The 17,107-nt window shown below is 36.9% G+C and overlaps 1 protein-coding gene across 1 annotated transcript; it reads right to left on the reverse strand.

Moving 5' to 3' along the window:
• Positions 1–2,785: 2,785 nt before the first annotated feature.
• Positions 2,786–3,280, reverse strand: LOC106770237. The gene has a single exon (XM_014656055.1). It carries the CDS (start codon positions 3,278–3,280, stop codon positions 2,786–2,788), a length of 495 nt encoding a protein of 164 aa, XP_014511541.1.
• Positions 3,281–17,107: the final 13,827 nt, after the last annotated feature.

Genomic DNA, 17,107 nt, shown 5'->3' on the forward strand with positions numbered 1-17,107 from the left:
AAGGGACTTCCCATCCAAGAAGTAACAACTTACACTAAGACTAAGAAAGGGAAGTTGATTGAAAACTTAAATCTTTTCTTCTTAAAGTCTTAGCATGATCCTCTTTAACTAAATACATTTTCCTTTGTTTTGTAGGACATTTAAGGTGAACAAAGAAGCAAAGGAGAACAAAAGGAGACTTGTTCACGGCCAACATTTCATTTGGTAGCACATTTCCCACATGGAAAACACCAGCTGCAACGTCCCTTCCATGTTTTACACGTGAATAACAAGTTGACCAAGAATTGCAGTCCTTGCACCACCTTTTACATGTTTTCCACGTGGATTACCATTCCTGCAGCATATGCACAATATGTTCCACGTGAAACACACCATTTTTAGCACATTTTCAATTTGTAAATGTAGTAGCTTCCACCACACGGATCATAGCTCATCCACACCTATAAAAATGAGCTTGCATCATTGTAAAAAGGAACTTGAATGAAATTAATGTTATGTTGTCAAAATTCAGCCACTTCTCTCAAGTTCAAACTCTTTGCTAGCTTTAGCTTTGCATCCTCTAGCTTCTTTCCCCTTAGGAAAGCCTTCTGAGCTAGAATTCTATCTACACCTTCATCCAAACACGTCCAAACATTTTATCAAACACCTGCCGTGCACTGCATCCATCAACTTCGTTTTCCATTCCGCTGCGTCATTCTGGATCAAGGAGCCACTCCTTCTTGAAGATTGAAGGACGTTCCTATCACGACTCCTCCTCATCAGAAAAGTGGCGAGCATTGGCATAAAATTCCTTAACAATTGCAATGCTCGCAGGTTCAGGAAAGTTGAGGAGACGCAGCCAGTTCCTCCTATCTAGCTCAACACTAAACTCATGTGCATCCAGACTAAGTTGCTCAACTCGCCTCTCCATCGACAGGCGGCGGTTTTGAACCACCTGGAAATGTGCCTCATTCTTCTGGGAGAGGAAGTGGTGGCTAAAGGTGTTGCTCTTCTTCTTCTTGGCCTTGTCATTCTTGTGGCCGATAGTCTTGACTCTCTTAGGATTAGAGGATGAAGCCATTCATGCGTACAAGTTTGAAACAAATGGTGTGATATGTTAGCATTCAAGAGAAACACCATTAGCAACAAAATTTCAACTTGATGCACAACCAAGGCTTAACAAAGCACAAAACAGTGTGGAAACACAAAGGAAAACATTGAAAGAACATGCTAGAACAGAGGACAGTGCAACAGATTGGAAAAAGTGAGGCAGGAAAAATTGTCAGGCGCCCTATAGGGGGGTGCCTGGTGCGAGCTATGCAGAAAACTCAGTGTTGTGCAGGGCAGGTGGCGCTTGGGCGCCCTTTGGGGGGCGCCTAGGCGCAAATTATGCAGCAAAATCCTGCAGGGCGTGAGACAGCCCTAAAATGAATTCTGAGAATAGGCAGAAGCAAATGCGTACCCTCAAAAACACATAAGCAATGACAGAATAGCAAGAATCAATTTAAACCATTTGAAAGCAACATACAACTTTGAACAAACAAACATCAACCACTGCAAAATGAAACACAAATTGAAGAACAAGCAAAGGTTATGCCTACTTGAGTTGGAGAAGATGGGAGTGTGAAATTGAGTGCTTGGGCATGTGAGACTACAACAGTGCAAATGGGTGGTGACCGTGAGAGCGTGATAGTGAAGGTTGGTTGTGGAATGTGGGTGATGGGGTTAGGGAAATGGTTAGGGTCCGTGAGTGGGGCGATTGGAAAGGCAAAGAAAGGTTTGTGCTTGAGTGGATGAGGGAAAGGAAAAGGGTTCGTGGGGTTTCAACAGCAGAGACCGTGAGTGGGATTGAGGAAATTTTTGTGGGGTTAGGGTTTTAGAGGAGGTTGGTTATGGTGGAAGATGGAGTGAAAGGGTGATAATGGGGGTTGACGGGTTTTGGTGGGGAGCGAGAGTGATGGTGAGTAGTGAAGTGGCAATGGTGAGTAATGGTGATTTGAGGTGGTGGAGGGGACGAGAAGGGATGAGCGTGAGTTGAGAGTGGGGGAAAATGTGGTGGTTGGGAGTGAAAGAGATACAGAGTGTGAGAGAGAGGGGCGCAGGAAAATTGGGAGGCGCAGGGTGTGGCACTAGGGTTGGAGTTTAGAAAACAAGTGGGCCAAAACAGTGCACACAAGCCCAATCTCAGAGGCATTTTTCTACAAAATCCACGCCCGGGCGCCCTTTAGGGGGCGCTTGGGCGCAACTTTTAACTGGGAAGCAACAGACCAGGGGCGCTGGGCGCCCTTTTGGAGTCGCTTGGGCACAAATTCTGCAGAATTTCTACAGAATTCATATTTGGTCCAACTCAACTTTGACTTTTGATTTTAGACACTTCTAAACAAACTTGTTCAAATCCATAGGGAGTGAAATTGAGTGCTAGAACTCCAAATCAAGTGTCCACTTCCAAGCTTTCCAACTCTTCAACTCAAGATTAGACTCTTTGACAACAAAAAGCACATAAAGCATGCCTCAACTCATCAAACTAAGCTTAAACAAGCACCAGCACACCAGAATACAATTAAACAACTTGAATTGCATCTATTCACAACAAAACATCACAACACTCACATTCCACCAATGTAACACAAACTTCCAATCAAAAGCACAATTACTAAAACAACTAATTTGAACTAAGGACAGTCAAACCAACTTCAAACAATCAAAACACAACAAAATAAGAAAAACACACAAGAGAAGGGATAGAAAAACTGGGTTGCCTCCCAGCAAGCGCTCGTTTAACGTCATTAGCTTGACACCATGATGCTCAGGGGTCAACCAACTCAATACTTGTGTTGAGGTGTTCAACCTCACCACCTAAGTAATGCTTTAGTCGTTGCCCATTGACTACCCAACTTCTTTGTGGGTCATCAGAGGAAGGATCTATCAGTTCAACAGCTCGATGTTGTTTGACATCTTTGATAGTGAACGGACCCGACCACTTGGATTTCAATTTGCCCGCAAAGAGTTTGAAGCGGGAGTTGAACAATAAGACTTGTTGACCCGGATGGAAGACTTTCTTCACCAACTTCTTGTCATGGTAAAACTTGACATTCTCCTTGTAGCTCTTGGAGGAATCATAGGCATGGAGGCGCATTTCTTCAAGTTCCAAAAGTTGTCTCTTTCTCTTCTCCGCAGACATGGATGGGTCAAAGTTCAAGAATTTGAGAGCCCAATAAGCACGATGCTCTAACTCAACCGGCAAGTGACAAGTCTTCCCATAAACAAGTTGGAAAGGAGTTAGCCCCACTGGAGTCTTCATGGAAGTTCTATATGCCCATAGGGCATCATCCAGCTTTTAAGACTAATCCTTCCTAGAAGAAGCAATGGTTTTCTCCAATATCTTCTTTATCTCCCAGTTTGAAACTTCCGCTTGGCCATTTGTTTGTGGGTGATAAGGTGAGGCCACCTTATGCTTAACTTCATAGTTCTTAAGCACCTTGGCCAATTGATCATTGCAAAAGTGAGACCCTCCATCACTAATGAGGACTCTAGGATTTCCAAACCGGGTAAAAACTTGCTTTTTCAAGAACTTGATGAATGTGGATGCATCATTTTTGGGGCAAGCAGCTGCCTCCACCCATTTGCTCACATAATCAACGGCCACCAGGATATAATCATTGTTGAAAGAAGGAGGAAGAGGGCCAACAAAGTCTATGCCCCAACAATCAAAGACTTCCACCTCTTGAATCATTTGCAAGGGCATTTCATGCCTCCTTGAGATACTCCCCGTTCTTTGGCATTTGTCACAGCTTCTAGCATGATGGTGAGCATCCTTGAACAAAGTAGGCCAATAGAATCCAAATTGGAGAACTTTTGCAGCAGTTCTCTCTCCATTGAAGTGGCCTCCATATGGGGAGTTATGGCAGTGCCATAGAATACCTGTTGCCTCCTCACTAGTGACACACCTCCTCAATAGGTTGTCAGCTCCAATCTTGAACAAGAAAGGATCATCCCAGATAAACTGCTTTGCATCATGTAGGAATTTCTTTTTCTGATGCCATGTTAGGTCTTCTGGTATGACTCCTGCAGCCTTGAAGTTAGCCATGTCAGCAAACCATGGCCTCTGTTGAATATGCAAGAGTCTTTCATCTAAGAATGACTCACAAATCTCTTCTTCCTTGCAAGTGACTTCTTCATTGATAAGCCTGGATAGATGATCCGCAATGACATTCTCGCTTCCCTTCTTGTCATGAATCTCAACATCGAACTCTTGGAGCAACAAAACCCATCTGATTAGTCGTGGTTTAGAGTCAGGTTTTGTGAGCAAATACTTAATGGCAACATGGTTGGTTTAGATGATCACCTTAGACCCAATAAGATAGGGTCTAAACTTCTCCAATGCATAGACTATGGCAAGAAACTCCTTCTCCGTTGTGGCATAATTGAGTTGGGCACCATTCAAGACTTTGCTAGCATAATAGATGGCATGAAAGATCTTCTCTCTCCTTTGGCCAAGCACAGCTCCTATAGCATAGTCGCTGGCATTGCACATCAACTCAAAGTCTTGGTCCCAAGTAGGAGCTATGATCACCGGGGCTGAACTCAACTTGTTCTTCAAAATTTCAAATGCTTTTATGCATTCCTCATCCATCTCAAAGGGTGTGTCCTTCACGAAGAGATTGCTCAAGGGCTTAGCGATCTTGGAAAAATCTTTACTGAATCTTCTATAGAACCCCACGTGGCCAAGAAAGCTTCGTATACCCTTCACATTGGTTGGTGGAGGGAGCTTTTCAATCACCTCCACTTTGGCTTTATCCACCTCATTCCCCTTGGATGATATTTTGTGACCCAACACAATACCCTCAGTTACCATGAAGTGGCATTTTTCCCAATTGAGAATGAGATTTGTCTGAATGCATCTTTCAAGGACTATCTCAAGATTTGACAAGCATAAGTTGAATGAGCCTCCAAACACCAAAATATCATCCATAAAGACCTCAATGCATTTTTCAACTACATCTGAGAAGATAGCCTGCATACATCTTTGAAATGTTGATGGGGCGTTGCATAATCCAAAAGGCATTTTTCTATAAGCAAACACACCAAATGGACAAGTGAAGGCTGTTTTCTCCTGGTCTTGTGGATCCACAACAATTTGGTTATACCCAGAGTAACCATCAAGAAAGCAATAGAAAGCTTGACCAGCTAGCCTCTCCAACATCTGATCCATGAAAGGAAGGGGAAAATGGTCCTTCCTTGTGGCCTTGTTCAGCTTTCTATAGTCTATGCACATCCTCCATCCAGTTACCGTCCTTGTGAGTATGAGCTCATTCTTATCATTACGAATAACTGTCATTCCACCTTTCTTTGGGACCACTTGTACTGGACTCAACCATGCACTGTCAGAAATAGGGTATATAATCTCAGCCTCTAGTAACTTCAAAACCTTTTTTCTCACTTCTTCCTTCATCACAGGATTCAATCTTCTCTGAGGTTGAGCTACGGGCTTGAAGTCCTCCTCCATGTATATCTTGTGCATGCAATAAGAAGGGCTAATTCCCTTGAGGTCAGATATTGTCCATCCAAGAGCTCCCTTATTAGCCTTGAGAACTTCAATCAATTTTTCTTCTTCTTTGGACGATAAAGAATTTTTGATGATGACAGGTTTGTTACCACCCTCTTCTAGAAATACATACTTTAGGTGTGATGGCAACATTTTTAACTCAATCTTGCCTTCTTTGACTTTCTCCTTAGCATCTAAATCTTCAATCTTCACTTCATGAGGAGGGATCTCCTTCAAGATATCCAAGTCAATTAGACACTCATCAATCAATTTCTCTTCCTCTTCATTAAGAGCCTCACAAGCATCAATAAGGGTCTTCTCTAGAGGGGATGAGATGTAAGCTACGTTCTCAGTGTTTGAGCAAACCTCATCCAAAGCATCAAGTTGAAAACACTCTTCATCATCATTTGGATGGGACATAGCTTCAAAAACATTGAAGTCAACTTCTTCATTCTGCACTCTCACCTTGAGTTTCCCATTATCAACATCAATTAGCACTCTTGCGGTTTTCATGAAGGGTCTCCCAAGGATGAGAGGAACGTCAATATCCTCCTCCATTTCCATTATGACAAAATCCACCGAGAAGAGAAATTTGTCAACCTTAACTAACATGTCTTCCACCACTCCATGAGGGTATTTAATGGACCTGTCAGCCATACGAGTAGGCTTCAATTCCAACTCTCCAATCTTCTTAAACATAGAGAGAGGCATTAATTTGATGCTTGCTCCCAAATCTATCAAAGCCTTCCCAATAGCTAACGTCCCAATGGTGCATGGGATAGTAAAACTACCAGGGTCTTTAAACTTCGGTGGAAGAAGTTTTTGAATGATGGCACTACAATTGCCTTGAACTTCAATGGTTTCTGCTTCAATGTACTTCCTCTTTTTTGTGAGTAGCTCCTTCATAAACTTGGCATAGGCCGGCATTTGCTGTAATGCTTCCGAGAAGGGTATTTTGATCTCCAATTGATTGAAGATCTCCATAAACCACCCATATTGCTTCTCTTTCTCTTTTCTAGAGTATGTTTTTGGGTATGGGAGCGGTTTCTCAAATTCCTTCTACTTTCCCTCAACTTCCTCTCTCTTTTCCTCTTCTCTTACACCCTCATTTTTCTCACTTTCGTCCTCCACTTTTCTCTCCTCTTTCTCTTCCTCATTGTTTTTCATTCTACTCTCTTCTTTTTCCATCTCTTTAGCTCTCTTGTCTTTTTCCTCACTCTTCCTCTCCACTAACACCTTACCACTTCTANTGGTGATAACTTTGCACTCCTCCTTTGGGTTAGCCTCTGTATTGGCTCCAAAACCCTTGTCAGATTTCTCTTCAAATTTCTTGGCCAGTTGGCCCATTTGGATCTCCAAGTTCCTGAAGGAAGCTTCAGTGCTTTTGTGATTAGATATGGAGACTTTCATAAATTGTTGGAGAGTGTCTTCCAACTTAGAGGATCTTTCAGCACAAGCAGAGTGAGGTTGGTATTGTTGATGTGGTGGTGTATTTGATGGCCCAGCTTCCCCTTGTCCCATGTTAGGGTGGGGTCTCCAACCTTGGTTGTAATTGTTTGGTCGGTTTTGATTACCCATGTAGTTTACATCCTCTTGGGTATATTGCCTTACTTCACACATTGGTCGCTTATATGCACTCCACCACACAATGCACATCCTTGATGTTGGGCGTGTGACACATTTTGGTGTTCTTGCAACTGTGAGACTTTATTCATGAGGATTTCAAGTTGTTGGGTCATGAGTTTATTTTGGGCCAAGATGGCATCATGAGACCGTAGTTGTAAGACACCTCTTTGTTTCCCCCTCTCATTCTGTGATTCACTATCATTTGCAGCCATGTTTTCAATGAGCTCATGGGCTTCCTCTAGGGTCTTCCAACGGATGTTTCCTCCAGTTGAGACATTCAACATCAACTTAGTTTGGGAGCTCAATCCTCCTAAGAACACGTTCAAGACTGTGGGTTCATCAAACCCATGAGTGGGTGTTTTCCTTAGTAGCCCTTTGAATCTTTCCCAAGCTTGACTCAACATCTCACTAAAACCCTGCTAGAAAGATGAAATCTCTTGCTTGCCTTTGGTTACTTTGGATTGAGGAAAATATTTGTTACAAAACTTTGCCACCACATCATCCCATGAAGTGAGGTTATTTTCAGGAAATGAAGTGAGTCATTCTTTGGCGTTGCCTTCGAGAGAGAATGGAAATAGACTGAGCCTTATGAAGTCATCAGGAACATCTTGAAGCTTCACCGTATTGCATATCTCTAAGAAGCAGGTGATGTGTTTGAATGGATCTTCGTGTGCCAAGCCATGAAATTGCTTGCTCTGCACCAGATGAATGAGAGCAGGCTTCACCTCCATGTTTGGTGCATTGATCTGTGGCCGAGCGATACTATTAAAATGAAACGACCCTGAGAAGGTATTGAAATCTTCCAGAGTGCGCCTAGCTTGCCCATCACCATCACCATTCCTATTTTCAGCCATTTGTTCCACTTCCTGCTCAGTTGTAGGCACAATGAGTTGCTCAGGAGTCTCAGGAGCAGGAGAAGTTTCTCTAGATGCCCGATTCTCTCTTCTTCTTCTACTATTATTTCTTCGGGCAGTTTTCTCAACTTCGGGAACTAAGAGGCGATGTTCAGAAGATCGTGTGCTCATAGTACGGATTGTGCCCTGCATACACTAGAGCCAATAGTACTAGAGCACCAAGTTAGCCCACAAATAATGAAACAAAAATTATTCACAATAAAAAGAATATAAGAATAAAGCTTAAATGGGTTAGAAATCACACAAAAGTAAAGTAATTAAACCGAAGTCCCCGGCAACGGCACCAAAAACTTGTTGGTTCTTTGGCAAGTGCACCAAATTGCTCAAGTAGTAAAACCGGTAAGACCGGATATCGTTTCCCAAGAGACTCGGTCACTACTTTACTATCATATAGTTGCTAACTAATTTAACCTAAAGAATGATTCCATTTTAGTGTTAAATTGTGCAATGAAAGTAAAAGTCATTCATAAGTAAAGGTTTGAACTGCTTGGGGCCAAAACACGTGAAAATGAGATGATTGATCAATATGTGGAATGAATATGTTGGAGAATGATTTCAACTAATACAATCCTATGCAAATGCACTCAACCACTCTTCTTCATTAACTTGTTCTTGTCAACTAGCTAAGTTACTTAAACTCAATCTCTTGGTGAGAAAGCCTAGGTTCACTTGTAAAATCTCAATCCCTTGGCAACCCAACAAGTTCACCCGCATTAAGAAAAGAAGTTTGGTCCTAGCTCTATCCCTAGACACTATTTCCTTTAGGTGTTTATGTTCATTTCAAGGTTCACAAAATATTTCCCAATACTAAGCAAACCCTAACATCATGCCATGGTTGATCAAGTCAAAACAAGCTTTAAGAATAGAAATAAACACTAACAAGTAATGAGAGAAGCATATTTTCATTTAGAACAAGTGCATTTACAAATTGTTTATATAGTTTACATCATTCCCCAACATAAAAGAACTTAGCTCTCCATAGTCATGGAGAGCTTGAGCTTATAATGGAAGAAAATGGGGTAGAAGGAGACCCAAGGAAGAAGAAGGGTGAGTTCCCACAACCCAAAACTTGCTCCAAGAGGTCCAAAATGATGCTTTAGAGCTTCAGCCGCCAAGGAAGTTGCAACCCTCGAAAACTGTGTGCCTTTTATAGGTCTAGGGTGCCAACTCAGAAAAAGTCGCGCCCAGCGCCCTTTCCTGGGACGCCCAGGCGCCACAAATTAAGCTCCAACAGCGCCCTCGAGGGGCGCCCACGCCCTCTGGGGGGCGCCCAGGCGCCACAAATTACGGAAAACAGCAAACTAAAGGGCGTTGGGTGCCCTTCAGGGGCGCCTGGGCGCCACTTGTGTAGGTAAACATCTTCAAAACTTCATCTTCTAAGCTTTTCCTTGGTTCTCCACTTTCGATAGCTTAAATGCCCTTCCAAAGCAAACAAAGTTCCTAAACAATTTGAGTAATTAGTGATGAAAACTGGTGTGTATAACCTAAGCTGAATTTATTCACAATGTTAGATTAAAAAGAGGATTAAGCGTGTTTCAAGCTTCGAGAGTGTTGATTTGGCAAGAAAATTGCACCATAGATAATGGTAAAAATTATCGTTATCAGATATCTTGTTGTTGTTCTTTGGGTGTTGTATGCCTATATTTTAGTTAGAGGGTTAAAGAGGTGTTTTGTATTTTGACATGGAGGTCTCTATAGAAACCTTGTTGTAAAAACCTTGACCATTATAGTGCATTTGCTTCAGGGTACAGGAAGGACACTGGATGTAGGCAGTTTGGCCGAACCAGTATAAAACTTTGTTTGAATTTCTCTATCCCTAAACTCTTTATTTTCAACTCTACTTTACTTTCTGCATAGTCAACTATTTTTTGCTGCACTTGCTTTATCTTTTTCATTTAGATTCAAGAAACTTTTAAGAGGTTTACACTTTGCGAAAAGGATTTGAAAAAGACTGATTTTTAAACCTCACCAATTCACCCAATGAGGACAGGTAGTTGGAAGTTAATCAACAAGTGATAGTCAATCTATTCATATGGAATTATGAATATAGTATGTTGTGTGATATAGTACCTATAGATGCTTGTCACATTTTATTGGGAAGGCCTTGGCTTTTTGATAGAGAATCTTTAGATAATGGCCACACCAATGAGAGAACCATCACTCACAACAAAAGAAAGTTTGTACTACATCCTCTCACACCTTCTCAGGTGGAAGAGGAACAACACAAATGAGAAAGAAAATAGAAAAAAAGAGAGAAAAAGAAGGTAAAAAGAAAGTAAAAGAAACTTTTTGTTCTATGTTTCAAAGCATGATGCATAAGTCTCAAGAATGTCCCATCAAGAAAATTATAATGTTAAAGGCCAAAATCTTGTTTAAAAGTGTAAAATTTTCACGAAAAATGCTCCTTCTTTCCAAGACCTTAATCATTCATTTGATTTAAAGGTGTATCTTTATTATGAGCTATATCCTTCACATACTCACTATTATAACATTTGTTCTAACTTATGTTATAACATGAGTATTTGACCTTGGTGGAAAAAATAAGGAATAATTGAAGATTATGAAGGAAAGGAAGTTTCCTTTAGACCATGTTGAAGATTTGAGGGCAAATCCTTTCAATAGAGAGATGATAGGATACCCTATCCATGACCTAGCACATTCATGAACACTTAGAGGCATCTATGGAAGATGGGCCTAGACTCTTTCTCTTGGACCATCTTAAGCCATCATGAAGATTTAGTAAAGTAAAAATAATTTTGGGCCTTTTATTTTGGGTCAAGTAGTCTAGATTTTATTTGGACTTTGCATTATGGGCAAAGTAGTCTAGATTTTATTTGGGCTTTGTATTATAGGCCTAGTAGTGTAGGATTTCAATCTGGCGTTGTATTTTGGGCAAAGTAGAATATGATTTTGACTAAATAGGTCAACAAAGGGCCAAGGCCCAAAGTTGACCATGCTTGGACGTCCAAAATGGGTGTGTTGAACAAGGGGTCAACATTTTGGCTAAGCTTGGAGAACAAGAGCGCAAGATTTCGTCCAAGGCATGTGGAGGCTTCCCATTGGAGATTTTTCCTCCTAGTTAGTGGCCATATGTCACTCTAGGAATGGCGAGTTTTTTCATAGGTAGTGGCCACATGTCACTCTCTCATTTGAGAGGATTTTTGCCACTTGTCTCCCTTCTAATGGAGAGGATTTCTCCTTGCTCTCCAAGCCAACGAAGGTGGCTCTTTTAGGTTAACGTTTCTGCCCAATTTGAGACAACTTAGCCTATAAATAGAGTTTTTCTCCATCATATAATCACCTTTGGAAATAGAGTAAAGTTATGCTCCCATTTTGTGCACACAATCTCTTCTAAGGTCACCCTAGGCTAGGGCAACCCAAGTGGCCTCCTCTAGCCACTTCCTCCAAGAGTTGGCTCAACATCTCATATGGAACCACTAACACACCTTCCATCACCATTCAAACACCCAAAATCGTGACAACCTCCACCTTATACCACCACAATTTCCCATTTCATCTAAGATCCTGAGCATCTTATTCTAGTTGACTTGGTTGCTTCTAGATTTGGCTTGTTCTAGCTAGAGCATTGCCTTTAGTTGGAGCCTAAACCAAAGTTATAAACCTTTTTCTACTTCGTTTTTTTACCACAATTGTTGCCTAATGTTTGTAACTTTTTAAAGATGGTTATGTTTCTGTAACATTCTCTATCACAAAAACAAATATGCATACTACAACTAGTATGCACAACACAAAAATACATATTAGAATATATTTTCAACACAAAATAGAATTATAACCATAAATCAACTCAATGTACAAATTATTATAACAATAACAAATCAATGATGATAATCTAATGTAAAAATTATTAGATCCTAACAATTACGTATTAATGTATAATTTTATTACATATATTACAAGGGCTTTTTGTAAGTAATGAATTGGCTTCTCGAAAAGTGGAAAAGGGGTCTCGAATCTCTGCACAACATACAATGATTTCAATTAGTGTATCTGAATTCAGAGTGGTGTAGAAAAAAAAAATCATTAAATACAAATATTATTGCTTCCCAACCACTTGTAATATGGACACAAATAGTAGTCGCCATCTAATGCATTACATGGTAACCACACTTAAATGAGCCACTTTGTTTATTACACTACAATATATCATCATATTTATAAAGAATTAAGGAAGGTCGTTTTAATAAAACAGTTATAGGAAAGTACACACTAAAATAACAAACCTTAAGGGTCAACTGTCCAAGCTTTTTAGCTGTAGTAGTATATTTCCCTGACAACATCATATGTGTTACAATTGAACTATGAAAAAACTGGTTTTAGTATACACTTATATAACAAACAAAGTATGAACATTGAGGTTCTTATCAATCTACTATTTGTCTGAGATGTTTAGGAGGAGACTTGTGCAATGAGCAAAATCACACAATGTTATTTGATAGGGAATCCACAAGTAGTGGCTAATGGTGTCTGAAATTGATAATAACTTAATTTTTATATCTTCAAAATCACATATGGAACTTTGAAGTTAACAACCACACTTCGGTAGATATATAAGGAACAAAATATATTTATTTTTCTACTGCAAATCAGTTGGTGACGTATATTTGGATGTCATAAAATTTATTACCTTCATGAGTGAGTTGGGGGTCAATGAACCCACAAATATCATTAAACCCCATATCCTTACTTACACAAAACATATACCTGAAAACAAAATTTTTTTTGATATAAGTAACTAGAAAAATCAAGTTTATATAAATAATTGTTTATAGACCTACATCACCCATAACTGAATGAAGGTAATATGTTTACACAATATGTATATATATTGAATAAGGGTCACATGTTTGCATCATCAATTTTAAATAAATAATTTTTCATATGTAAATTGATTACACAATTTCAGTAATCTTAAATGATCACTTCGATTGCTTTTGTATTCAAGGTTTGACCTTATCCCATTCAAGAATATTCACTTTATTTAACATATAAATTTCAAACAACATATCTAAAATTTCTCAAAATTTTTTCATCATTTCATATTAGTCTTCTAGTTACATGAAGAATGAACGGACGAAGAGGCATGTGACAACGAGCAAAAAAAGCAGTGGCACTGAGCAGTATTGACATTGACATTGAGAAACGATGGTGGTGTTCAGAGTTTTCACGATAGGTAGCGGTGTGGCTCGTTGTAGAGGAAGAAAAAAACTGTTGAATGTGGTTTGTTGTAAGTTTTTGTAAAATTTTAAACCTGACAAGAGATATTGTCTCGGTTATTAACATAACCGAAGTAATAAAGGGTCTACCACATCAGTTTTAAAGACAAACACTACCTAAAACCTCCCAGAAAAAAAGTATAATGGCAATTTTGAAATTTTATTCAACTTTTTTGGTCTTGGTAATGACATCAATTCCAAACCAACCGCAACCTAAAATTTAAGTTGCAATTTTTAGGGGAATGTAAGTTCGTAGCAGGGTTTATGGCTTTGGTTTATAAAGAACCACAACCTAAAGGGGTTTATGACCTCAGTTATTTTCCAAACCGATGTCACAAACCCTGCAAATTCCTTTACAGAATAGACTTTTTAGCTGATCCCTTTTTGAAAAGTGTCTACGATCTCGATTATTTACAAAACCGAGGTCATAGACCCTTTTCCAGGTGTCAACTGCAAAGTTTGTTCTACAAAAAAATTTGCAGGGCATGTGACCTTGGTTTTGTAAATAACTGAGATCATAAACCTCTTTAGGTTACTATTCTTTTTGAACCAAGACATATAATGTTCCAAAATTTACGAAAATACAATAACATAATGTTATGCTTCGGTTTTCTTAAAATTCTAAGGCTATTAAACATGTTAAAAGCCCATTTTTTATTAGTAATATTAAATTCTTTAAAGAAAAAACTTCTAAAAAGTAAAGGGACTTTTAGAAATACGAGAGAATTCACTAATAATAAATTTTTAATATGATGAGAAATTTGTCTTTTGTTTATTAGAGGGAAGGTTAGCATGAACTTATTCAGAAATTATTTAAAATGAAAGAAAAATTAAATGTGTGTTATAGATATAGATAAAATTAAGGTATTTGTATATATCTTTCCTATTTTTTCTAATGAGTTGTTACTTTTTAAATCATTACTATTTTTTTAACCATATGGAATACGTAAAAACGAAGACAAAAAAACAAACCTCATCATGGATCAAATGTGAACATTAACTTAGTTAAAGACTTAGCTTTATAGAATTGGTTCCTATTAACTAATGCTCTTAGGGTATTGGTCAAGAATAAGTAATATACACTGAGTTTTACAAAATTTAATAGTCAACTGTGACATTAAATAAATTTTGACCTCAATAATTATCAATGCGATTTTATTTTATTTAGAGGGTAAAAGTGTCCATAAGTGTTATACAATTGTAATTATAGGAAAAAAAGTTAATAAAATAATTTTAATATTGTTGTATCATTTTTCTTTTTTCATTTGGGTTAACTATATTTTAGTCCCTATATTTTGGGGCGATTTTGGTTTTAGTCCCTCTTTACTAAGGTACAATTTAGTTCTTCAATTTTAGAAAACTCTGGTTTTAGTCCTTTTTACCAAATTTTTTTAACTTTATTTGTTGTTTCAAGCACATTTCATTATCGTATTTGGATTGTTTACACTTTTTGACACATTTTTACTTCAATGTTAACTGATAAACACGTTTGAAACAACAAATAAAGTTAAAAAAATTTGGTAAAAAGNACTAAAACCAGAGTTTTCTAAAGTTGAAGGACTAATTGTACCTTANTTTGAAAGAGAGACTAAAACCAAAATCGCCTCAAAGTATAAGAACTAAAAACATATTTAACCCTTTTCATTTTAATGATTTTTTTTATTTTAGTGATTCTAAATATTAGAATATAATTAAATATAAAAAAATTAACATAGAAAACAATAAATGAAAATAAAAAAAATAAACAACTCAGTATATAAACTATCAAGTAATAAAATGTTAAATATCAAAAATTTAAAAGAAAAACAATTAAAATATAAATTTGAGACTTCATTGAATTTTTTTTCTTTAACTTCTCGAGAACTTTTTGCAACATTTTTTTTTAAAATCAACAAAATCTCCAGTACTAAAAATATAAATAATATTTGAGGAGAATTTTTCCTTAACTTTGATTTCTGTGCCTTGCCTTTGCATTCATTTATTGCCTCCCATTTCATTACCATTAGTGAACCTTCCTTATAGTTGACGGTTCCAGTAAAAGTAAGAGATTATTAGTTGCATTATTTAAAAGTATGATTGCATGTTTCACAAATTTGAACTTATTTTTGTCTCTCCACATTCGTCACACCAATTTTGAATCAATTTCCTGCCCTCTTAATCAGTGATTCAGCTTTATTTTGTTTACAAAACTCGTTTTCTTCTAGATTTGAGAATGTGTTATTTAATCTTTTTAAATTTATACATTCATGAATGAATGCATATTTGAACAGCTCTTAGCTCGAACGAGTCCAATAAAGATAAGATTTAAATTAAAAATTTTAACACTTCTATTTAGTTCTTCAAGTAATGGATTCATATAATATATTAAATTATAACGCTGTTGACTTCACTCAATTACTTTGTCTTGACAATTTCAAGAAAAATAGAATATTCGAATTAGTTAACAGTTCATTATTTCACCCATTTGTTATGATTATTTTTGTTACTGTCACTAATCTTTTAGTACACGTAGAGTGAATGATTATTTTATCTAATTAAAATTTATGATCATAAATCAATATTTCTAAATTTATAACTTGCAGTATATAATTAAAGCTTATAATAAATTAATATTTGGAATATTTAAATTATATTTTTTTTATGTATAATAACAAATTAATTCATTATTGATTTTTTTAATTAAAATATACAAATTCATATTAATTAGAACTAATGCTATTAAAAATAATAAATTAAATTCTCAAGATTTTTCTCTTTCAAGGAAAAATAGTAAAAAGCTATCACTGAAGAATAACTACTAAAAATAGTTTCCTTCAAGATAATTTTTTATTTTAACTTATTTAAACATATAAATATCTTTTAGTTTTAAAATATTTATCTCGTTTATTTTTTTTTTCTATAGCCTAAATTATGATGCAGATACAGAGATGAAGACTTATGGATGATACCTTTTACACCCAATACTAATATTAGAATGATGTTGGGCTCTCGATAATTTCATTTGTATATACCAATTGGGACAATTTGCAAAAGAGCATATTTTAATCAAGCACTTGTTCAATAAGCTATTGTCACAGAATTTTCAAACATTGACTGTCAAATTTAATGGTATGAATTAAAAATATCTAGTAAGATCATACGTTAAGATAAATAAAACATGTGGAACGACTGGAAACCGCTTACGCTTATTGATTTGTGAGGTAGTTAAATAATGGTCATTGAATCGTCAAAGAAAAAAAAGAAATATATATATATATATATATATATATATATATATATATATATGTTTGCTAACTTGCGTACACCTGTTTTTCAGTTGGTACATTTAGCAATGTGTACCGGATTTCAGTAGACAAAAATACCTTTATATCATGAATTCTAAATTGTAAGGTTAAGGGTATTTTAATAATTTTCATTCTCAAAATTAAAATAATAAAAAAAGAAACTCCCCAAACCCTTATCCACCTCTCTCATTCCTCTCAACCCTTTCTTTTTCATCTCTTTCACTCCATCTCTGTTATCCCTACTCTAGTCCCAATTGAAAAAAATCAGAAACACTTGTCTTATTTTAATAATTTTCATTCTCAAAACTAAAAAAAGAAACCTCAAACCCTTATTCACCTCCTTCATCCCTCTTAATCCTTTCTCCTTCATCTCTCTCACTCAAACATTTTCTCTGTCATCTCTGCACCAGCCCCAACTAAAAAAACACTCATTATTAAATAAAATTGTTAGAGAAAAAAAAAATACTTACATAAATAAAAAAATTAAAGCACCTAATTTTTTCTTTATATAATTTTAAATAA

Source organism: Vigna radiata, chromosome 8, assembly GCF_000741045.1.
Source record: "Vigna radiata var. radiata cultivar VC1973A chromosome 8, Vradiata_ver6, whole genome shotgun sequence".
Taxonomy (NCBI): Eukaryota; Viridiplantae; Streptophyta; class Magnoliopsida; order Fabales; family Fabaceae; genus Vigna; species Vigna radiata.